Source organism: Musa acuminata, chromosome BXJ1-4, assembly GCF_036884655.1.
Source record: "Musa acuminata AAA Group cultivar baxijiao chromosome BXJ1-4, Cavendish_Baxijiao_AAA, whole genome shotgun sequence".
Taxonomy (NCBI): domain Eukaryota; kingdom Viridiplantae; phylum Streptophyta; class Magnoliopsida; order Zingiberales; family Musaceae; genus Musa; species Musa acuminata.
The window spans coordinates 33844053-33867519 of NC_088330.1; the positions used below are offsets into that span (position 1 = coordinate 33844053).

At 39.7% G+C, this 23467-nt stretch overlaps 3 protein-coding genes across 6 annotated transcripts; 1 reads left to right on the forward strand and 2 right to left on the reverse strand.

Annotated features, from left to right (window-relative positions):
- Positions 1 to 209: 209 nt before the first annotated feature.
- On the forward strand, positions 210 to 5087 carry LOC135655866 (serine/arginine-rich splicing factor RS41-like). Of its 3 annotated transcripts, none has more exons than XM_065175786.1 (6): positions 210 to 350; positions 1764 to 1929; positions 3239 to 3351; positions 3447 to 3682; positions 4467 to 4727; positions 4823 to 5087. In XM_065175786.1, the coding sequence occupies exons 2-6, from the start codon at positions 1800 to 1802 to the stop codon at positions 4833 to 4835; spliced, it is 753 nt and encodes a 250-aa protein (XP_065031858.1). In that variant the 5' UTR covers positions 210 to 350; positions 1764 to 1799; the 3' UTR covers positions 4836 to 5087. The 3 variants fall into 3 exon arrangements, with proteins under 3 accessions (XP_065031858.1, XP_065031859.1, XP_065031860.1); XM_065175787.1 differs by having other exon boundaries at positions 1764 to 1908; XM_065175788.1 differs by lacking the exon at positions 210 to 350 and adding an exon at positions 2734 to 3050 and having other exon boundaries at positions 1769 to 1908.
- A 9059-nt stretch (positions 5088 to 14146) lies between these two features.
- Positions 14147 to 19000, reverse strand: LOC135655917 (peroxisomal membrane protein 11-5-like). 2 transcript variants are annotated; one of them, XM_065175789.1, is made up of 8 exons: positions 18863 to 19000; positions 15516 to 15714; positions 15354 to 15428; positions 15200 to 15274; positions 15025 to 15105; positions 14795 to 14869; positions 14538 to 14711; positions 14147 to 14448 (listed from the first exon to the last, which is right to left on the reverse strand). In XM_065175789.1, the coding sequence occupies exons 2-8, from the start codon at positions 15708 to 15710 to the stop codon at positions 14413 to 14415; spliced, it is 711 nt and encodes a 236-aa protein (XP_065031861.1). In that variant the 5' UTR covers positions 15711 to 15714; positions 18863 to 19000; the 3' UTR covers positions 14147 to 14412. The 2 variants fall into 2 exon arrangements, with proteins under 2 accessions (XP_065031861.1, XP_065031862.1); XM_065175790.1 differs by having other exon boundaries at positions 14218 to 14448; positions 15516 to 15776; positions 18863 to 18993.
- Positions 19001 to 19785: 785 nt separating this feature from the next.
- Positions 19786 to 23193, reverse strand: LOC103976030 (F-box protein PP2-A13). The gene is made up of 3 exons (XM_009391209.3): positions 22682 to 23193; positions 22364 to 22482; positions 19786 to 20625 (listed from the first exon to the last, which is right to left on the reverse strand). Exons 1-3 carry the CDS (start codon positions 23009 to 23011, stop codon positions 20196 to 20198), a joined length of 879 nt encoding a protein of 292 aa, XP_009389484.2. The 5' UTR covers positions 23012 to 23193; the 3' UTR covers positions 19786 to 20195.
- Positions 23194 to 23467: the final 274 nt, after the last annotated feature.

A 23467-nucleotide genomic window follows, 5' to 3' on the forward strand; every position in this document is an offset into this window, starting at 1 on the left:
AGATCCATGCCACTGATCGGTTGGTGCACCGATCTAAAAGATAGATTCTATGTTAGTGGACGGTCCTTCCCCTGCACCGCAGGAGCGCAGCAAGACGGAGGATGAGAATTCAAGCAAGACAGGGAACAGGTAATCAAAAAAGGCCTTTGGGTTGGACGTGGGCGCCACTAGATGAGATGCTTTTACTGGCGGAAACAAACGGAGCGCGCTGTGTTCCGTGCACTGAACCAACGAAGCCGTCATCTATGTTTTCGCTTGTTGACCTGCCCCCCTTCGGCCGCGATGACTTGTTTTGAATCGGTCTAGGGTTTCGTCGTCGCTCTGCGGATCAGGAACTTCGGGGATCGCAGGTGAGAATTTCCTCGAAAATCATTGGATGATTTGGTTGCGCGCTATACTTTCTTCCGTTAGCTTCTATTTCTTTGTCGTATTTGTAGATCGAGTAAGTTCTTTCCTTGTGATTCCCCTGTTCGTCGATTATTCGCGTTTTCTTTTGCCTGCGATTGATTTTTTGACCCGGTTGTTCCTGTTCTTTTATGTAACAATATTTTTTCTTCCTCCTTGGCCTCTTATGATCAGTTTTGGCAGTGAGGTTCGCCAGCGGATAATTCCGAAACCTAAAATGTAACGTGTTGCATTTGAGAGTGTTGGTATCCAAATTTATTCTTTTATTACTCATTTACCACGAGATTTTCGTTCTAAGGGAGGTTATTATCCTTGAGGTTGTTACTAGAGATTCTCTTTTCCTAGTGGTTGGTTTGAGATTAACCTACGTAGACTATCGAGCAATGGGCCATATCTTATTGTAAGAAGTATTTTTCTGCCATTGATTTTTGAACTTGATTGGAGTAGAATGTGCAATGCTTCGTCTGCGGGTTTGTGTTTCCCTCTTAGCTTTTGGTTTCGTTTGTGAGGAGTGTACCAGACGACAGAAAAAGGAGAAAATAGAAAAGAAGAGGCGCGGGGTGTTATAGTTGGATACATAGATAATTATGAAAATTAGAAAATCAGAAGGTGGGAACAATATCCGCATAACTAAGCAATTATCTGAGTTGTGGATGGCTTAAATTACATTTTTTTTAGGTGCCGCTTGGGCCTGTCAGATGCCATTTGGTGTTGGTATATTGTCACGGAAGACAAAAGGACAATGGGTGCGCAAGGCACCATAGCCAGGGTTCAAACCCTCCACCTGTGGGAAAGGGATCATCCGACACACCACCAGACTATCAGCGGACATGCCTTTGGTCATGTGTTCCCTCACTGCATTCTTTCATCATCCACTGTGCATAACAATATTTTGTGGCACTACTTCCTTGGAACTTGCCTGTGTTGATGCCATAGTTAGGTGGATGAAGCTTGACATGCCGAACAGATTCTGCTTGACATTTTGTTGAGATTATCATATCACCATCAAGATAAGTGGGAATCATCCATAACTCTGCTGACCTCAGCTGGAATTGTCTGATTTTCTTGGTTTACTTTCTCTTCATCTTAAATTTCTTCTGGGCATTATTATGTGACTTCAAATTTCTATATGGGGCTATAATTCATAATAATTTGTTAGCAAAGTGGATACATGATTTTCTCCTTTTTATGTACTTGAATTTCGTAGCCTATGTTATTTTGCCTTTTCTTTTACATGGCTAGATTGATCTCATGTTGTAGGTGAGGATTTTATTGGTTTAATATTTTAATAAAATTGCATTGTTGTCATGCTTGGCTTTGATATTGTAAATCCTGTATTTATTTTTTTTCCTTTGCAGATTGAGGTGTGATCGTGCTTATTTGCTTTAACCAGAATGTCAAGGTCTATTTTCTGTGGCAACTTGGATTATGATGCTCGCCATTCTGAGCTTGAGCGACTATTTAGCAGATATGGGAAGGTTGACAGGGTGGATATGAAGTCAGGTAACTTGCTATATTATTGTGGTAAGACCCTTTGATTTGATGGCTATCTGAGTTTGCACTCTCTGAGGTTCTTTTCTCAGACAATGTTGTTTTAGTTGTGTTGTGGGAGTAGAAACTCTTTTTAGATTCTAGGATCTTTAAACTATAATCTTTTGGTGGTAAACTAGCACAACCACATGTGTGCATGAGGGAAATCGTGCTCTTTTTGTTTTTAGTTCTGGTTTTGTTAGTTGATCAAGATAGAGTTAATATCATTTACAATTCGGCTTCCCGTGTCAAGTGGGTTTGCATTGAAGTGAACCTCCTTCTCTCTCATGCTCAGACTTCCATTGCAGTTTCCTGGATGTGTTGTACAAAGTATTTAATATGCATATAGGCTTTCAGCAGCATTAATTTTTTTCTCTTGAAATATTTTTTGAATTGAACCTTTGTGCGACTCATGTATGATTGGCCATGCACATAATGACATGTTCAATAGAACTTTTTAATTACATCACAATTTTTTTCCAAAATTTAAAAAAAATGTTGACAGCTGCATATGCTGTCGATTTGATATTTTGGCCAATATGATCATAAGCACGACAGACCATCACAAAGTTGATAAACTATTAACTGTGATTCCTAAATTGCATATTATGCATTTTTAAAACTTTCCACACAGATTGACTTGATGGCAGGACTTTCATGAACAATTCAACACAGCCTGTGCAGTGTGGCAGGAGTCTACTTTTGAGATTTCCTAGGGTTTTGGAATCAGGATAAGTTTAACAAATCAGTTTGTTTTCGGAAGATGACCCTCCATACTCAGCAATTTTTTTGCTGCAGGAATATATTGGAGAATACATGCTCTTCCTTGCTTGTTGGGCTAAGCATTCGACTTTCCTTCCAATGCCTGAGTTCATATTGCCTCTTTCCAGAGAGCTGATCCATTCTGCAATTCAGTCGCATTTCATTCACATGGAAACATTCTCCACAAGACTATTGCCTTTAGTTTCTTGTGAACTTAGCCCTGCCTTCCATCCCAACCATGTTTCCATCCTGAACCGCCTGGCTGGAGAATGTATGGAGGAGGCCCTCTATGTACCATGGCCTACCACAATTCCTGCCTTTTCCCTGACGTCATTAGTTCAACATTTTACAAGGTCTGTTTCTTATTTTTGTGGTCATTTTCTAACTCTCTAGGTGATAGCTAGAGACCGAATTTCTGAATGGTCTACTGGAGGCCATTATGACTGATCCTGTATGAAAAGAATTATTATGTAAAGGTAATATTCAGTCAGATATCTTCATGATAAATAATTCTATTACCATACTACCAACTATTTTGCAGGGTTTGCTTTTATTTATATGGATGATGAGCGTGATGCTGAAGATGCAATACGTGGACTTGATCGGTTAGAGTTTGGCAGACATGGGCGGCGGCTTCGTGTCGAGTGGACAAAGGCAGAGTGCTAGCAAAGCCTATATTATTCATTGATGATTAAGTATGCTGAGCTTGTAGGCAATAGTATCTAAGTTAATGGAACTTCTTTTTGCAGCAAGAACGAAACAGCAGAAGGTCTGGTGGTTCAAGAAAACCATCAGCTAACACAAGACCTTCAAAGACTTTGTTTGTCATAAACTTTGACCCAATTGACACCAGGACACGGGATTTGGAGCGGCATTTTGAGCCATATGGAAAAATTTTGAATGTTAGGATTAGAAGGAACTTTGGCTTTGTCCAGTTTGACTTACAGGAGGATGCTACAAAAGCTTTGGAAGCCACCCACATGAGGTAAAGTGACATCATTAGATTCAAATTCATCCATTTTAGCAGTTTAAACCAAAAGAATTTGTATTGATATATCTTTTTGTTCACTTAATATGTTTCTTAAATATCCTTTTTAAAGGTCTCTTGCATGTATTTGTAATTGGAGCATGGTTTTCTTTCTGCAAATACTGGTAACCTGGACAATATAGCTGTTAAAAATATGTTTATAAATTCGATGCCTTCCTGGCATCATACACAATAGAAGTGGTAAACTATAGACACCATTCATTTTTCACTTACATCTACTATGATTAAGATGTATACAACCATTGTCACCAAAAGTCATCATGGATTAATTACAACCACCTATGGTTTGAAACCCCTTCACTGTGTAATGTACTGAAGATCATGAAAGTGTTTTCTGGATTCATGTGGCCGACTTTGGGCCAACTTTCTGGATTCATGAAAGTTCTTAATGTTTGCTTCAGTCCATTATGTTCACTTCAATTTGAACATTTGCTTATCGTGTGTAATAATCTCTACCATTTGCTATTTCTTATTTTTTTATCAACTATCCCACTAGTAATTGGACTGGCTTTCTAAGCTGACATTGACAACTGCAGCACTTGTAGAGCTTATGTACTCATTTTAGTGAATCTAACATGCAAAATTACTTATCTCAATTAAATTAAATAAAGCTCATGTTTTCCCAAACTCTTTCAATTGCACTTATTTTAGAATGATACGAGGCAGTTCTTCTGAGTTTAACGTCGGATTTTCTTTATGTTCTCATTAATTGGACAACCAGCAAGTTGATGGATCGGGTGATCTCTGTGGAGTATGCTGTCCGTGATGACGATGAAAGAAGAAATGGCTATAGCCCTGACCGTAGAGGCCGGGAAAGGTCAAGAAGCCGTGATCGTGGGCGATCTTTAAGTCCTTATGGCAGACGTGTGGAGAGGGCTAGCCCTGATTATGGTCGTGGTCCCAGTCCATATACCAAGGCCGACGAGAGGGTTAGTCCTAACTATGAAAGAGCTCGGAGTCCTGCTCATGACAGGGACTATAGGTGAGGAGTGCTTAGTACCTAGTCTTTTCAAAATCTCACCAGTTTGAGGTTTGTTTGTTATTTGACACTGTCAAACTATTATTTTGTTGGTGCAGTCGCTCGCCATGAAGGCACCAAAGATCTTGGGACAAAGTTCTGGTACCTGCGAAAGCAAAAAACTATGATGCAGTGTAGCTTATATTATTTAGATGTTTTGTTCTCTCTGCATTTAGCAGTGTTCACCGTTCCATTCTATGCAAGGACTTTAGCTTTTCTGTTTCTTATTAGAAATTAGGCTTTGGAATGTGCTTCTGCACTTATCTTTATTTTTGACTATTGTAGAACTCTTCAGTTTTATTTCAAGCACATTCCTTAGTTCCACAGGAGGCTTTGACTTGCCAGTAATGGTACGTTAACTTGGTTGCACAGGAGGATTTGACTTTCTAGTTTAGTTGGTATGGCAAATCCGATGCTGCAGGCCCGAATCACAACAAACAAAATTTGTCGCTCTGGTCTTTCACGTAGTTCTACCAGTACAAGGCATTATCGGGAGTTTTCGTTCCTAAGTTTATGATTTAATATAATTATTATTTAATATATATACATCATGTAAAAGTTATAAAAAGGAAGAAAGTTATAAAATGTTATTTAATATATATAGGTCATTTAGGGTTGTCTATCCTATGTTATCCACTCTCAGGTTTGGTATAAAAAGGTAATCATCGATACTATATCGAATCATACTAAAAAAAAGATCTTGGTGATTAACTTGAGTGTTGGAAAAATCAGGTCAAAAAATTTCTCTCAACATCGGTCTTAGTGGATGTATCACATCGGGAGCTTGACACTTTCTTCTCCGAGTCGTCATCTTAGAGCCACATTGGACACTCCTATGCCCATGAGTTTAGACTATATCAGGTTGATTCAGACGTCGATGATGATTTCCCCGAATAATTTTTTACGTCAGGAGGGCCTGATATCGTAGGAATATCTACCCTTCAATCCCCTCAACGAATACTCCAACGAGAAGGCCCTGCCTCGAACCCATAGCACCTTTACTCAAGAGGGACAGCTTTTATCCTTCCCTCATGTGGATGTGTCCACTTCAATGCAAATATCGACACAGTATTGACATCTATTCAATTACCTAGGCTTTTCACCCTCAAGGACAACCTTAAGCCACTTATCCATCCCAATTAAGGTGTTTCTGAGTCTCACCTGTGTAGACACTAACAAGTTTGATGCATGTTATTGCCTTCCTTTTGGCTCAGCTAACCCAACAAGCAACACCACTATCTCAATCGTGATCAATACCTCAACCAACACTAGCTCTGGCACCCGATGTGGTGCCAACATCTCAAGATCACCCAAATCTTGTGGAACTACTGGTCAAGGGAGCACCTTGCTCCCCAACTGTGGAATTCAATGCACCACTGCTCTGTTCTGTCCGAATCTGAGATCCAGTCAACGGATTCGATGGATAACTCCCTAAGGATCTAACTATGGCAAATGGACCATCATCTTGAAGAGATACGACAAGAGTTCGAGCAATCCCAAGTGAAAACATCAGACGATCCCGAGGAGCCAATCTTGACGAACTTTCACCTCATGTCATTGGAGGCATTTGATGATAATACTGACTCGATAGAGAACACTATCGCCTTCTGCGCCCAGATGTTGCTATACGGTACCTTGGATGCCTTGATGTGCCACACCTTCTCGACAATATTAAGAGGTTTGTCATAAGAATGGTACGCTCGCTTGAAGCCTCTCTCAATAGGCTCTTTTGCTCAACTCGCAAAGGATTTCGAGCTCAACTTCCGCGAGAATGTGCCTGAGGCCATCGTTGGTGATGTTTCTCGGACTTAGGTAAAGGGAGGAAGAAGCAGTCTCTGACTTTATCGCTCGATTTACTAACGAGATTTGAGGCATGCAAGAAGTTTATCCATCACTTGTAATACAAGCCTTCATGATGGGGCTTAAGCCCTTTTGCTTTTTCTAGTTGTTGGTGGAGAGGCCATCGTACCCGAGATACTCCAAATGGCCAACAAATGCATTGCTGCAAAGGCAATCGTCTCGAATAACATGAGAAGATACGCAAAAGGCCAAGACAAGAGCGACCATCATCAACGCAACCCCGAGATCACCACAACGAAGAAGAAATGATTGACTTGAGCTACCTTGGCTGAGGTTCAAGTCAACTCCTTTGAACATGACTAAAAAATACCAAAGTCTTTTTACAGATAAAGGGAAAATAACTCTTAAAAGACCCTAAACCAATATAGACATTCCTAGAGAGGAGAAATAAATCTAAGTATTGCCACTTCCACTATGATTATATCCAGGACACAAAGGACTATCACGATTTGTAGGAGCAAATCAAATAACTCATTTGTAGGGGACACTTCAGGAGGTTCGTCCGGAGGCACTAGAAACCCTCACCCAAACCTTAGGGGTTAGTGGAGAGGTAGATCGATGTCACCATTGGTGGACCTGCCTCGAGAGGAGATAGCTCTTCGAGTCACAAGGCCTATGCCCGAGTTACCATCAAAAAGCACCCAAGGTCTAAAGATGACTCGGAAATAACCTTTAAGAAGAGATAGAGTACCTCGATCCAAACCATGATGATACCTTGGTGGGCTCTATAAGGATGGTTAATGCCCAAATGAAGAGAGTCATAATCGACACAAGTAGCTATATCAATATCCTCTACTTTGACACTATTCAAAAACTTGGGCTCTCAGCTAACAATCTTATCCCTATGACTTCTTTACTAACATGGTTCATTGGCAACTCCATCTATCTTCTTGGACTATGAGACTGCACATTTCGTTCAGCGATGAGCCCTACTCCAAAATGATGAGGGCAAAATTTATGATGGTCAACATCCTCTCGATATACAATGCATTCATAGGTCGACTCACACTCAATAAGCTAAAGGTGTCGACCCATCATATGTTGATGAAATTTTAAATAAGGATTAGTGTTGGAGAGTTGAGAAACAACCCGAGAGAGTCACACCAGTGCTATCTAATAACAATCTCCCTATTGAAGAGAGCTTGGCTTAAGGCATCGTCGATGGACCCTCGTAATTTTGCTAAGTCCCTCCCACATCGAAAGCCAATGAAGTCCCTAATTGAGGCACCCCTAGACAAGGCTCATCCTGATCATATTGTCAAGGACGATGCTACACTTCCTAAGGAGAAGCAAGTGCAACTCATTAATTTTCTCAAAGAGAATATCGATGTGTTTGTATGGTTACTGAGAGACATATTGAAAATCGACCCAAACGTGGCCTAACACCACTTGAACATCTCTCTCGAGGCTCGATTGATGAAGCAAAAGTCTTGCAAGTTTGCTCATGATTGCTAGCAAGCGATTAGCGATGAAATAGACAAGCTATTAGGAGTATGGTTTATTACTAAGGTGCAGTATCCCTAGTGGCTAGCTAATATTGCATCGATTAAAAAGTCTAGCAAAAATTAAAGGTTGTGTACTGATTATACCGATTTCAACAAGGTGTGTTTGAAGGACAACTGTCCTCTCCCCAAATTGATAAATTGGTTAATGCTACCTTGAGCCATGAGCTTTTTACCTTCATGGATGTAATTTTGGGATATAATAAAAAAAGGATGGCACCACAGAAACACACCTCCTTTATTATCGATCGAGGTATATATTGTTACCAAGTTATACCATTTCGGTTGAAAAATACAGACGTAACATACCAAAGGATGATGAACAAGATGTTTAAGCATTAGATAGACTTCTATGTAGATGACATTATAGAAAAAGAAAAAACAACGAACTCACATTTAGTGGACTTGTCAAGACATTTCAAGTTATGAAAAAGTTTAACATGCGCCTTAACTCATCTAAATGTGCTTTCGAAGTTAGCTTGGGAGAAATCCTCGAATTCATTATTCACTAGAGAGGAATATATGTCAACCCCAAAAAGGTGTGAGCTATATTGATGATCAGCCCACCTCAATTGGTAAATGAAGTACAATAATTAATAGGGCAAATAGTTATGCTTAACTAGTTCCTATCTTGATTCGGTGATAAATATCTATCCTTCTTCCAAGCATTGAAGAATCCAAAGAGTTTCCTATAGATTGATGAGTGTTAGAAGGCATTTAAAGATTTAAAATATCACCTTGCCTAGTTACCACAGCTCTCCTCTACCTCGGGTAAAGCTTTAAGCCTCTATCTCGTCACCACCGAGCAAGCTGTCAGCTTGGTGTTGTGTAAGACAACTTGGGAATTTAGAAGTCTATTTATTATGTCAATCATGTCATAAGTAGACTTGATGAGTGATACCCCCTATCGAGGGACTGACATTTGCGTTAGTACTGGTAGTAAGGAAGCTCCATCTCTTCCAAGCACATGTCATATAGGTGATCACTGACCAACCACTCAAGCAAGCTATTTTATGATTTGATGTCTCGAGGTGGTTGTTAAGGTGATCAGTAGAGCTGGGTGAATTCGACATTTAATACGTACCGAGGACTATTATAAAGGCTCAAGCTTTGATAGATTTTATTTCAGAGTTGACTCTCTCATCCAGCGTCAATGCCGACAATCACACCCCCTCAACATGGACCTTATTCATGGATGGTTCCAGCACCTCGAAAATGAGTAGTGCTAGACTTGTCCTAAAGGACCTGAACAAGTAGTTGTATGAACAAGCTCTCCAGTTCAAATTTAAAATCTCCAACAATGAGGCCAAATACTTCTCGTCGAGGTCACCAACCAAGCCATTCTCGAAGGATTAAAAAAGTGGATCATTAGAACAAATGGTACATAAGAGGATGAAATGCAAAGCATTCTATGGACCTCTCAAATGACACTCAAGAATGACTTGAGAGAATTATCATTTAGCCTTACATTTAGCACCAAAACTATCCTGCCACCCAAGATAGTTTTCTCGAGATCTTAGATTGAGAGCTTTGATAAAGTAACTTCCGAGGGATTTTAAGTTGGGTTTGACTTGATTAGTGAAATTAGAGCCGAAACACACCTACGAGCGCTAAGATACACCTATGATCGAGGAGTTCACCCTCTAGAGGTTGGACTAGGGAACCTGGTTATCTGAAAAGTCAAGGTCAATTAGGAGAGAATGACACTCTAAGTATCAAATATTGGCATGTCAAGCCTAGGGTGTTGATTGTATAATGTACCTTTAAAGTGCTAGTTGCAAATAAAAAAGAAAAAAAATTATTACTAAAAGGATTACATTAACTAGGACAAGCTTCTACATCCAAGATAAAGCCCTAATCTATCAAAATAAAGCATTAGTGGGGCGGATAAAAGGAAAAGTCAAATAGATTGACCCGACAACCAAAAAAGAGATCAAGTTGAATATGACATATCAAGTGGCAAGGTGAGGTGACGAGTTAAGACTATCGTCGAAGGGCATCTTGATCGACATTGAGATGTTCTAGTCCTTGGGGTGACTATGAATTGATCCTCCTCAAGCTCTAGCTTAGGATACCTCGTATTGAAATGAGACAAAATGATTTTGTACCAGAATCGGTATAAGGTGACCCTGTCCTCTCCAAACCCTTCTTGAACTCGACGAATGCCTTATAGTCAGCAATTGCTTTCTTGTGATACTTTGATATCCTATTCCACTTGGCCTCCTTTAATGTGTGAGCCTCCTCATTGGCCGGCATGACCTCCTCGGTAAGCTTCGAGTTGCACATTCGCTGGACCTCCAATGCTTCCCTTAACTAGCGAGCCTTCCCAATAGTCGATGTGACCTCATTGGTAATCTCCGAGTTGTGTATCCTCATCAAGTCTAACTCCTGGGTGAGTCACAATAATTCATCCTCCATGGCTTGATTATCACTCTGAACCTCTTTCAGCTATTTGGTTAGGCTAGCCAGGTGCTGCTCGGCATCTAATTAATATGCTAGCTTAGCCGCCTAAGCCTTCACCTCAGCGATTGTAGAAGGGGCTCCTCTCCCCTTCAACTCTTCGACCACAACTTGGACGTCATTAACTATAAGAGACTGCCAGTGAATAATAGTGCTAGTGTTTCAAACATGATCAATAAGAGACGATCAATGAGGGTCGTCACGTAGTGGTGGTATTGTGAGTAAAAAAAAAAAAAGTCAACAAGGTGAAACTAAAGGAGCTAGCCACCACCTAACTTACCACCACTTAATTTTGGTAGCAAGTGTTAATTAGGACCTCCGAGGGGGAGCAGTAGATCTGCTTCACCATCCCCGAGCACAAGGACTCGTGGTAATATTGCTTCGTAGCCACGCCCTTGTCCCGCACCTTATGCATATCCTTTAAGCCTTCCCACCTTAGTTGCAGTGGCACATCTAGAGCTGAGTCTAATAGATTGGTCAACTGTAAAACTATAAAGGGTAGGGGCTTTCCTTTGCACAAGTCTAACATCAACCTCGGCACGCTCTTCTTTTTCTCCAAGGAAGACCTGGAACTTCAACCTCCGGGTGGCGTAGGCATATCGTGGAAGACCTAGAAGACCTGTAGTGGTTGGAGGCTCCCTTTCCTAGGATAACTTTTTGGGTGCATCATCCCTTTGAGGGCGTGAGACCTTCCTTACAAAGATTTTATATTTCTTCATCGATTTATTAGTACTACCGTGACAATTAGACTAAGGTGGGTTTAATGCCTCTACCGACGGTTTCGTGAGTGGCAACCTAGGCCAAACAGGACTCCACCATGCCTGACGAGAAATCAGGCACCTTCCTCTTTGAAGAGTGCAGATCCATGCCTATAAGAGATCCAAATTACAAGGTTGAGGACTAAAAAAGATGAAGTGAAGTGATGGGAAGTTCAGGTCATACCTCGAGGAGCTGAGTTAAGACTCACATCGATCAGCTATTCCTCATCCATCTTTTGGACTACCTTGGAAGAAGAGAATATGTCCCTCAATTGAAGCACTTGACTCGTCTCCACGTTTGACAAGAAGGGATAAGTATTATTAATGCAATGTGTCGACTCAACAAAGTTGAATTCTCAATCTCAACTTGAACTCACGATGAATAAGCACTCTTTCCAACTTTTGTGGTTGGAAAGGACACCATTAACCTTGAAACCTCCTTGAGTAGCTAGGTCATAGCTACTTATCCCCTTGCATAACAAAACATAAGTGACAAGAAGGGTTCGGGTTAGAGTAATATTTGCACATCGACATTCTTCGATGAACACTATTATGTAGTGTCATGAGTTTAGTGTCATTTGAGAAGGGCAGGCCACTATTATCAAGTAGAGGGGAAGATGAAGTCCTACCTCGAGAGTGTTGCAAGATAAGCAGAAAGGCCCGAGCATGGTGTCGAAAGGGCATTGACCAGGTCGGGAGACTTGTAGATTAAACTCGGCCAAATTATAATACCTAGTTTGCAAGCGATCCAAGAAAGGCATGCTTACCATTGAGTCATAGTCATATGAACTTTTTATAAGCTCCAAGTCCTGAAGAACCTTCAGGTTCATAGGAGATGACTCCTCTGATAAAGGGGAGGACACAACCTCCTCCACCCTTTAAATGTCTAAAGACGAAGCACATACCTCGATCAACTAGCAACTAGAGGATCAAGAGAAACTTGTACAAGAAATGAAAAACATCTTGACCTGAGATGGAGCAAGATGACTAATGACTAGTTTGTTGCAGAACTAACACCAGGACAAAGGATTGGAAGACTAACCCACCCATCCAAGAACTAGGGCAAGGTATAAAATGCTCCTAAGGAGGCCCTAGGGGTGAGACTAAAAGCTTCCGGGGAGGCTCTGAAGACTAGGGCCTTTGGAGGCTTAGATGGAAGAATGAATACCACCCTAGAAGGGGGGAAAATTTATAAAGAAGATGCCAATCTCTCTATTCTCTTATGATCAAAACAAGTGTCACTTCGGGGCAATTCCCAAAGGACATCGATAATAAAAGGATCCAAAATCGGTGACAAGAAAAGGACTTGAAGCCCACCACGGTGGAAGGATGACTCGAAATCAATGACGATGAGGGGAGACTTGAAGCTCGCCACAATAGGAGGATCCAAAATTTGTCACAACAAAGGAAGGACTTGAAGTCCACTATGGCAAGAGGAGAACTCGAAATCCACCATGACGAAGAGAGGACTTGAAGGCCACACGGTAGGAGGATCCAAAATCTATCATGGTAGAGAAAGGACATGAAGCCTGCCATGATGGGATGAGGACTCAAAATCTACCATGACAAAGGCATAGAGCAAAATATACTTGAGGTACGTGAGATGAGAAAACCTGACCCACGCTAAAAGAAATCCACCACAGTGGTGGCATAAGGTGAAATATGCCCAAGACATGTGAGTTGGGAAAATCAAACTCATGCAAAAAAAAAAAAAAAACACCATCACGGTGGAGGTGCAGAGCGAAATGTGCCCGAGGCGAGTGAGTCGGAAAAACTTGATCTATGCCAAGAGAAATCTACCATGGCAAAGGCATAGGGCGAAATGAGCCCAAGGCATGAGTCGAGAAAACTTGGCCCACGTCAAGAGAAATCCGCCATAGTGGTGGCGCAGAGTGGAATGTGCTTGAGGCATGTAATTTAGAAAAACCCGACCTACACCAAGAGAAATCTGCCACGACATAAGCACAAGGCGAAATGTGCCTAGTGGCATGAGTCGGATGAAGGTGCAAGTTAGCAATAGGCATATCAAATGAATTAAACTTCACACTCCGAGCTTATCTAAACAAGAGCACCAAAGCACGCTTAAGGGAGGGAGGGGAGAGACATGATATGAGATATATTAATAGTTAATCATCATCTGACACGTAAGTGCCACATGGAAGCTATCGTAGACAGAGAAAAGTTCATGTTATCACCAGTTTGTCTGCTCGCATGGACAAAAGTAAGGCAAGCTATTTAAGGCTCTCTCTCCCTACCGTCTACGTGGACAAAACATCGAGGAACGTTGGAGTGATTACAAATTATCCCCTATAAGACCCAAAATAAATAATAATTCTCGACTCTACATTGGAGGCTCTTTTAAAAAGACCTCAATGATTGATTTGAGCGTCAAAGGATCGAGTTAAAAATTTTTTTTCTAACATCAGTCTTAGGGACCACCTTATGAGCCCAACATTTCCTCCTCACCTCAGATATTCCTATATCCTCGGGTTTGGACCACGTAGAATTAACATCAATGATGATTTCCCGCTTCAATGCAATATAATCATTTGCATCACATATTTATGTACCCAAATTCTATATGGTAAAGGTAGAATTGTGAGTTTATAAAATTAGCTTATGAACAATTCGCTCTCACGTCCTCAGTTGCTTACAAGTGCTGGCTAATCTCTCTCTTCAATGATGCATCACACATCGAAGTAAAATGAACCTCGAGTCGGGTCCAAATTAAGAGAACCCAAAGTACGTGTCCGTTGTGAAACAGATGCAGAATCACAGGAAAATGTTTGAAACAGATGCAGAATCACAGGAAAATGTTTGATTTCATTAGAAGGCACAAAAGCATAAACTTCTAACAGTATTGCATCAAAACCCTACATAAGAAGTACTTGACGCATTCAAACAGACGTAATTTCCAGAAACATCTACCAACGGTCATCCAGAATACATCAGTGACTTGGATTTTCATCTTTTATGGGTCTTTCCTCCTGATGTGGAGTGTTCTTAATAACATCTAAGATTATTTTTTGGCAGATAGAAATATCCAAGATTTAAAGACTGCCGCCACATTCATGCTTTCTTCTCCCTTGCTGGTGCAGGAAGCAACTGTGGCAAAGCAAAGCCAGCAAAAAACGGGGAATCAGAATTTTGCAGAGATTCTCTTGAAAAGTTATGGTTGATTTAGTAAGAGCTACCTGATAACAGGAAATGAGAGAAGTTACGAATCCAAGGGCTCCCGTCACTCGAGGTGTGATCTTCTTTGGGGCCAGTTGAAGCAGCCCAATAGCAACCACAAAATCCATGGAGGCTTTTATCAGAGCTAGCTGCCTTTGATTTAATTGCTTGATCTTGTTGTGGTACTGCTCATCCTGAAATTTCACGAGGAGAACATAGAGCATTTTGAACACAAAAGAAAACACCCAGAGATGGTGTGAATTATGGACAAACATACCTTAGATCTGTCGACATGCTTCAGCTCCTTCTCTAACTTCGTCACTGCTGAAGATATTCTCCCAAGTTCTCCTAACTAAAAGTTGATATAAGGTATAACTGTGCTTGAGCAATAGATTATGGAACAAAATACTAACAAATTGCTGATACTCATCATACAACAAAGTTTGCCACGTGTTTTTTCAAAGATTTAAGTCCAAAAAGGTGAACATTCAGAGCAATGACACAAACCTCAAGCAAAGTGGTGCATGCTGAAGATCCCATCCAACAATAAAGAGAAATTCTGCCAAGTAGCTCTGCACGCTCTTTATTCTTTGATACAAATGAATAAATCAGTCTTTCTACTTGTTTACATGTAAAAGAGGCCAGAAATTATAATTTCAGAGTTGATTCGGGAAGCCCAAACCTTGTATATCCCTGTTCTGCTTGCCCAGACAATTTGATCCAAAAATAAGAATGTTGACAACAATGCATTTTTTGACTGCACAAATCATTTTGTAAGCTAAAAGCGGAAAGGACCTCCTGCAAATATACTGCAGAAAAAATTACTATCTACATACCTTTCCAAGTAAAATGACAGGGAGAGAAGATCCTGGGGATGGTGGAGTTATAAGAGCATGTAGATCGTTAACAAACTGCACATTAAAGAGATGAGGTTGCAAAAACATAAAAGCAGGAACCATTCAATCGTCTATTTCCAACCACAAAAAAGTAAATCTCACCTTAAAAAGTCGAAACACTTTACGTGCCAAGCTAGTTGTTTTATCAACATTCTGTGCGGTGCCAGGCTTTCCATTGCTCAAGAATTTTGAGCCATACTGGATAGCCCTACAAATCTTATCTCTTGCTTCAGCTTTATTCAAATACAAAACCAAGAGCGCAAGCTCTGCTCTTGTAGCATCTAATGTGATAGTCATGGGTCTGATGACCAATGATAGTACCCAATTTCAATCGTCAGTAGAAGGCAGTGTCAAAAGAAGAATCTAAACCAATTCCAACGATATTATAGACAATTTAATCAGATTTGAGATTATGAAATACAAAGAGAAACCTAGCAGACAAAAGTAATGAAGACATGTTTGAATGAAAGAATCCCTTTTATTTTAACAATTAGTAAAATACAAATGTATTCGAAATACTTGGCAGATTTTTGTGCACAAGTTTAAAATATTTTTCCTGTTAATGAATGACAATATCTAATCATAGACAAGATGGATACTTTTCATTTTATGAACATGGTAGCATCAAAGGCTTCTAATGATGTTGTTTTATAATTTGGCTTCCATGCTTTACCTTATTGTCCCTGATATATCTATAAAAGGACATACAAAATATTAGTAAGTGTTGATATATTCTGGTACAGTACAATATGTTTTCCTACATACTAGTCATCAGACCAGCATAGGACAGTCATAAAATTGTGATAAATCCATGATGTATACCAATACACATATTTCAGGCTAGAGGCATAGCATATTGTTTGAGGTAGTTGCTTCCTAGTCAAGCAAGCTAGGTCTATCTTTAATGTTTTTCATCTGTAATAAAGCAAATAAATTATTTTATTATTAGGTATATCTAATATGTTGTCATCTGTAATATAGTTTGTTCAAATATGGTGTCCATTCTTCATAGCTATAGGTATATCTATTGCTTTGACTTGAAAGAAGAATTTGTGCCTGGACATAATAAAATAACAGATTTTAGTGTTCAGTTGGTAAATTTCCATCTTGTAACTAGTTCATAGCAAGCAAGTATTTTGTCCTTGGTGGCTTGTTCATGAGTCTAATCTGCTACACTTATCAAGTGTATCAAAAGCAGCTAGCCATACAGCCCTGCAGTAAAACAACTTACAAAGACAGAATTTTAGTTTTCGTTACAAAGTGTCTCACTCCACAGAGACACCTTAAATTGTTTAATGATCATAATAAATTTCTCAACAAAGAGCAACTAAAATTGTATTCAGAAAGTATCATTTAATTTATGATAACATATAGTCTATTATAGATGTAGGAAGAGATCCGATACTATTTTGACAAGCAAAAGACTTCTTTTATGATAACAGAGGAAGAAAAAGAGAAAAGAAAATATAACAATAGTAAGTGAAAAATCGGGAAAAAAGATAATTACACTACTCATTGTGTCTCAAAAAATAAATTCCAGTGATGCAGGTCATACACCTCCACACATTTCATATGTGGATGATGTGATCATACCATTGGAACTTAAAATATGACCTCACACCATTCATAAGATAATATAATTTTAATTAATTAATTCTATGATTTATTCATATCCCAAGTACAATCCCTTTGTAGACCCCAATTACAAGAAAAAATAAAAAATAAAAAATAAAAAAAGATTACGATTGTCTCGATGCAATCAATCATCTATTTTTTTACTTCTCTGAAAAAAAAAAATTAGAGACTTGATCTAAAGAAAAATCTCTTTTTTTGATGATATATCTGATTGAAAGACTTTCATCCATCTACAATCTGATTGAATTTGATATCTTCAATCAAATTCAATGTTAAACTACTTGTTCATTAGGATCATCAATCAGACCAATTATTGACTCATTCCTTTTTGTTTGGCTTTCTTGTTTCTTCTTTGGCAATCGTGATAACATATATAGCATTGTAATAAATATTCTCATGTGAGAAATTTACAAAAGAAATCCTAAAAAATATTATTCAAGAAAAAAAGAATCAAAATGGTTCCACATCAAGTATACTTCTAGATTGTGTACTAAATATAGACATAAGGTCTTATAATTGCATCGCCGGCCAGTGATAAACAGTTATGATGGACATGGACTACATCTATGATAATTATCTGTTGCCTGAGTTAACTGGGTATCCTACTAAGCAATCAAATTGATCTACATTCTAAAATCTTTGATTCTAACAAAAATCACATGTATGTTTCTTTTTGTGAGATTCACCAGAGTTTCCAATTGAGAAGTTTACTCATAAGACATGCTTGATTGGTTCTTCATTTTTATGCCATGTTAGTTAGAATCACTATTGACAGATGTCATGAAGTTCAGACTTTGTTTTCCTCATTTTTACTATTCCATTGATAATGTGTAAATATCATCAAGACAAACAAATCTTAAGAAATAAACAAAAAATAATTGCCCATTGATGTCTCTTTCCATGATTATCCAACTTCAAATATGTGAATGCTATCTTCATTAATATTGCCTTCATGCTAGATGACAGAGAATCCAAAGCTCTAATACTAAATTCTTGTCTATCTTTTGTTGACCATGCCATGAATCTTCTCCTGATATTGCTAAATTTGCACTTTATGTTGAGATTGGTATTAGTTTTTCTTAGGTTAGAACTGTATTTTCTAGCATGTCTCAGTAGCACAAGTTCAACAATATATCAAATAAACCATCATCAAATGAAACAGTATGATCAGCAAACAACAAGCATCGTGAAAGTTCATGTAAAAAATACGAGGAATTTGATAATCAAGAGTAATAACTAATAACAACATCTCAATCATGCTGTTATCTTGAGACCTGCCGATCAGAGTATCACGTTTGCAAACGAGATGATAAAAAAAAATGGCGCGTAATTATGCTTGGATGGCAGAATCTACAAATGCCATTTTTAGGGCACAAAATGTTGGGAATAAACCCCATCGAATTTTAACATGCTTTGACCGTAGCCTAACGATTAGAAACATGGAAGGCATATAAATCGATCGCGCAAGCTGAACAAAAGGCACATGTACGAACATATCATCGGATCATATGTCACATCAATCACTGCTAGGGATCCACTCATTACCACCACAAGTACTCGATTCATGAACGATCAATTGTTAAACCGCAAGATGACGACGGAATAAAGCTAGCGATCTAAATATCGCACAAATCGCAATCCATCCATGATGCGCACAGAACGAGGCAACATAAATCATAAATCGGAGAATTGGCAATAAATACAAGACAAATCACATAGAAAAGAAAATTCTCCAGAAACAAATTAATAGTTCCCAGATCTCGTTAACGGTTGATTGAATCTTGCGAGAAGAATGGGGCGAGCGAGAGAGATACCTTGAAAGAAGCGGAAGAGGAAGGAAGAAGAGCTACAGGGATTCGTTGAAAGGGGGCAACACTACCGCCGCCTCCGTATTCTATTAAGTCGCTTTGTTTTGGCGATGAGAGAGAGAGAAACGAAACTCTTTCAAAAATAGACTGATGCTGATCTGTCTATGTTATTTAGTCACAAAAACTACCTAATCTACCATTGGAACCACTGCTGGGCCCCAGCAAGACTTAAGTTTGGGTAACTCAGCGTCCAATAAGAGAACAGGTACGTGTGTCAATTAAGAAGAAATCTTGAGGAAGCGTGACGTGCCGCAGGCTGGGTGTTGGCCTGCCGTGTCATCAAGTTCTTTCTCTTGGATTTGGTGCGGCTAAAATGAGGCGCCTCATACAGCCATCACCATTTTTATATGACCTGTCACGTAGGCGTTTGGGTTGATCGGTGCTCGGTGCGTGGTATAAGACTGCGAGATTTCGATGGCACGTTTTGATGGAATGCTGTTATAGGGGAAGCAATATTAAGTTTATATGCATCTCCAAATTCACTATCGGAAGGTAAGAAAAGGCAAAGATTAATTTCACAAAAATCATTACGTTGATCGAAGTGCTAAAACCTAACATTTCATCGATTGGTACGGTTAAATCCATCAATCAAATGTGTCGAGTGTAGGTTAGTTTAGTGAGTAAAGAGCCTGTAATTTGAACTTTTCGTAGGTTAAATCCATCATGCTTTGATTCGGATGATAATAGCACTATAATCTTAAAAATCTTGTCCTGACATATGAACATCTTCAATACAGACAAAAAATAATAATAATCAAGATGACATGACATTTTATTCATCTCTATTTTTTGCTCGGTGAATGCAAAAGTTTATTGGAGAAAGAACCTTTAGCTTTAGCATATATGATTTGGTAGAAGTCACAATACCATGAAAATGAATGACGGATCATATACAATTTACCTCACAATTACATCCAGCAGTGTTGTGTACACGCGACGCACGCACACAAAAGTATACATTAATGTGAGAGCACTGAGAACAACTTGGGTGCATGAAAGATTTATAACTGGATTACATCCGTCATAGCCGAAACCATGTCACTCAATTTGCCTAAACTATGTAAAAGATTTACTCAAAGAAGTGTCCTTTAGAAGAAGTCTTGGTAGTCCTCGAACAAAACCATCACCGAATTCCCATTCTCAATAAAAATGAGAATGGGGACTCATATACAGACATTGCCATGCACCCTATATAAATATGACTAGGGAACAGAGCCAACTTGCTACCTTCTACTGTTCCTACATCGAGGTTGTTGTTTAGAGACCACACTCAAAATGGTTATAAGCTGGAGGTAAAGATTTTTTCCTGCATGAATCCTTTGGGATATATCAACACCGAGTCAACGCAGATGCCACCCTTTGTGTGTGTACAATCAATTTGCGTCATTGAGAATTCGAGCTTGGTTGACACATTCGAGTTTTCCACAACAAAATCTCCAGCATGGCAGAGGATCCATCTCCCAGGTTCATCTAAATAACGATGAGATGTAGCAATCTGACCCTCTGAAGTTGACAGCTGAAAGTGCACTGGTTTTGTATCCCATCCATGGACATGTTCGAAGCTGCAGATCCGACGGCCAAGTCGCTTGGAGATTCGACCCAGATGGAGCCGGAAGAACAGGCTGTAAGCACCAGCAGGGAAGCAGAAATCTATTTCCCCATCCACCTCGAACCACCAAGTTTGCTGAAGATAAGCAACTGTATGGAATCTGCAAAGAGAAAATTCAAGGTAAGTCATATGCGTTTTCACTTAGAGCAGTATGTTATCAAATGCATCAGGATCACAACACTAGAAAATTAAAGGTAAGTCATATGTGTTTTCAATTTCAATCAGCCTATACCAACACCAACTTGATCAATACATCATCACATTCTGATCGAGTAAATTCAATTACTGGTGCATAAAGTTAATTAAAATGACAAATATATATCCCAAAGAAAGCAAGACAACTTCAACCCTGTCAAACCCTCAAAAGAGGTGACACTTCTGCAATACATGCAACAAGCCCACGCACATCAACAGAATTATTACCATTGCAAAGAGGCGGTACAAGGCAAAAGAAAAGAGTAGGAAAGTATCAATATGCAACAGCATGGCTGGAAGAAATCTTCTTGCATTCTAGATAAATGACTAACAAGCTTACTTCAAATCCACACGATTAAGTATGCACTAGTCCTCATCCACATAGTACAAGATGCAATTGCATAAAGATTACCACAGTTTAACAGTTAAAGACAACATCAAAGACAGAAATTTAGGTGCAGCTTATTTCATAGTAACCAATTCACCAATAAAAATATTAATCGTCAGTCCTTATCTTTTTAAATAAATTGGCTTTACGAGTCCATTGTCATTCACCACAACTCAATGACTCAAAAAGACATCCCCTCTCAACCTAATATCAACAACTTTGTGCTCAATTCTCAGCTAACCTCAGCAAATCTTGTCTTTTTTACAATCAGAGGTTGGAAATCTATTATAGAAAGGAGTCCACCATCAGCAATTCTTGTTTTTCCTTCATTTCACTTTGTTTTCTTTAAAATGTACTACAGAAGAAGCAATAATACCAAGACACGAATACAAAGGAAAGACATGGGACGTCCTGAAAAGCCACCAGTAAGCTGTCAAGAATCTGAAGTGCTGGAAGAAGGATGAATGGAACTTTTAAGAAATTTTAAACGAATGGGATATCCCAAAAATGATAGAAAAAGGACCACATTTAATCCTTCTTTGCTCGATGTATTACATGTTCATTTCATATTAATACACATGGTCATTTTCCAACAAATAATGATGTCTGCCTGCAACAGTGTCTGGCATTTCAGTCTAACCATGATGATTAATATACAGGAAGGTGATCTTATAGCTGCATTTGGAAATCACCTAATATTCCTAACTACCGAAATCAGCTAGGTAAAAATAAACCTAGATAAACCACATAAAGATTGCCCACAAATTCTTTAACAAAAATACATCTGACAGTTCTTCAACAAAGGAGAATGGCCAAAAATCATATATAATCATGTATGCACTATGTGCAAATGCCAAGAATTTCACAAAACCCAGCAAACACAGAATTATAGATATGAGTGAACCAATCATGTAAAATAGGGTTAAACAATCTTCTATTTATAGATGCCTGTTCAGACGAACTTTCGCAACTGTGACAAAGCCAAGCAAGATTGACTTTTTTTTTTCTTGCAAGGCAAAATTGACTGAGGATATCGAAAGAGAGGTTAAGTAGATTATATGTTCGAAGTAATGTTTAGGAAGATCATTTTGGGACTACTCAATTCCACCTTTAAAAAGATTGTTTGATTAGAAAGAAAATAAAGCAAAAACTACATCACATCAAGTAATCAGACATATTAATTGCCTATCATCCGTTGAAATCAAGAGGAACAGAACCGAATCAAATAACAATTAGCGTCATTCAATTGATGTACCTGGATTCGTCCGTCGAGATGTAATTCCAGTATCTTCTGTCATCAATCCCTGTAATAAGCAACGCCTTTGAGGAAATTGACATGCAAACGCCACCCCGGTTCTTTTCAAGCCAGAATTCCTTAAATCCAAAGTAAAAAAAACATAAATTAAGCCCTAAATTAGGAAGAAGATGACCAATTTATTCACTTCCTTCTACAAAATTATACAAGACAAAATCCATTTTAACCCAAAGATCCAAGTGGTCGACCACACAGATACCTACCTAAAACAAAATTTCGTTATATCCATAGAATATAATCAAGAAAAAAAAATCTCACCATGGTGCCCCCATCGAGGGGATTCGGCCGGCACAGCCGCGCATAAATCTCCTTCAAGAAAAGGCGCCGCTTTCTGCTACTCGGGCTCTTCCCACCGCAGGCCAATTCCATCAGATGCACGTAGTTCTCCGGGAGCTTCGCCTTCCAGACGAAGTCCGCCGAGGCAGCGCCCCGGAACGTCCGGCTGAGCCGCGCCGCACGGCAGATCTCCGGAGGGTCGAGGTGGAGCAGCACAGCGGCGACGCAGCTTTCCGGCAGGTCCCCGAGCCCCGTCTCGTGGCCCCCCGTCTCCCCATCCGGCCCCGTGATGCTCGACGCCCCGGCGCCCATCGACAGCACCAAGCCACCCAATCCGAGCTCGCAAAAGATGATCCAACCCGCGGCAACCAAAAAACAAACCAAAAATCAGGGCTCCGGAGACGATGAACAAGGACGAAGCATTCGGCGCCGGTTCCGGATCTGTCAAGACCGCGAAAGGAGGAGGAGGAGGGTATCGAGGGCAGCTCGATCGGGCGGCGAGGGAAGAGAGGCGCAGACGATGGGAGGCGGAGGCGAAGTATAAAGGCGCGATGACGGGGACAGGCGAAATGACACAGATACCCCTGCAGTATTCTGTTGAACGGCGACCCGTCAACATGTCGCGGTGTTTCCGGACCATGACACGTTGGATCGTGTCAGCAGCTACGCCCAATTGTTATTACCGACCGAGTGGCGTAAAAAGTAAGCGCGTTTTCCCCCTTCCCCTTCTGAGAGAGTTTGGTATCCGCCGACACATCAAAATTCACA

Coding starts and splice junctions, on each gene's coding strand:
- LOC103976030 (XM_009391209.3), bottom strand. CDS start 23,011: ATGGGCGCCGGGGCGTCGAGCATCACGGGGCCGGATGGGGAGACGGGG. Junction 22,483..22,681: donor CCCTCGATGGGGGCACCATG/GTGAGATTTTTT, acceptor TTTGGATTTAAG/GAATTCTGGCTTGAAAAGAA. Junction 20,626..22,363: donor ATCTCGACGGACGAATCCAG/GTACATCAATTG, acceptor TTCTCTTTGCAG/ATTCCATACAGTTGCTTATC.
- LOC135655917 (XM_065175789.1), bottom strand. CDS start 15,710: ATGACTATCACATTAGATGCTACAAGAGCAGAGCTTGCGCTCTTGGTT. Junction 15,106..15,199: donor GCAGAACAGGGATATACAAG/GTTTGGGCTTCC, acceptor TTTGTATCAAAG/AATAAAGAGCGTGCAGAGCT. Junction 14,870..15,024: donor CATGCACCACTTTGCTTGAG/GTTTGTGTCATT, acceptor ATCAACTTTTAG/TTAGGAGAACTTGGGAGAAT.
- LOC135655866 (XM_065175786.1), top strand. CDS start 1,800: ATGTCAAGGTCTATTTTCTGTGGCAACTTGGATTATGATGCTCGCCAT. Junction 1,930..3,238: donor TAACTTGCTATATTATTGTG/GTAAGACCCTTT, acceptor ACTATTTTGCAG/GGTTTGCTTTTATTTATATG. Junction 3,683..4,466: donor TTGGAAGCCACCCACATGAG/GTAAAGTGACAT, acceptor TTGGACAACCAG/CAAGTTGATGGATCGGGTGA.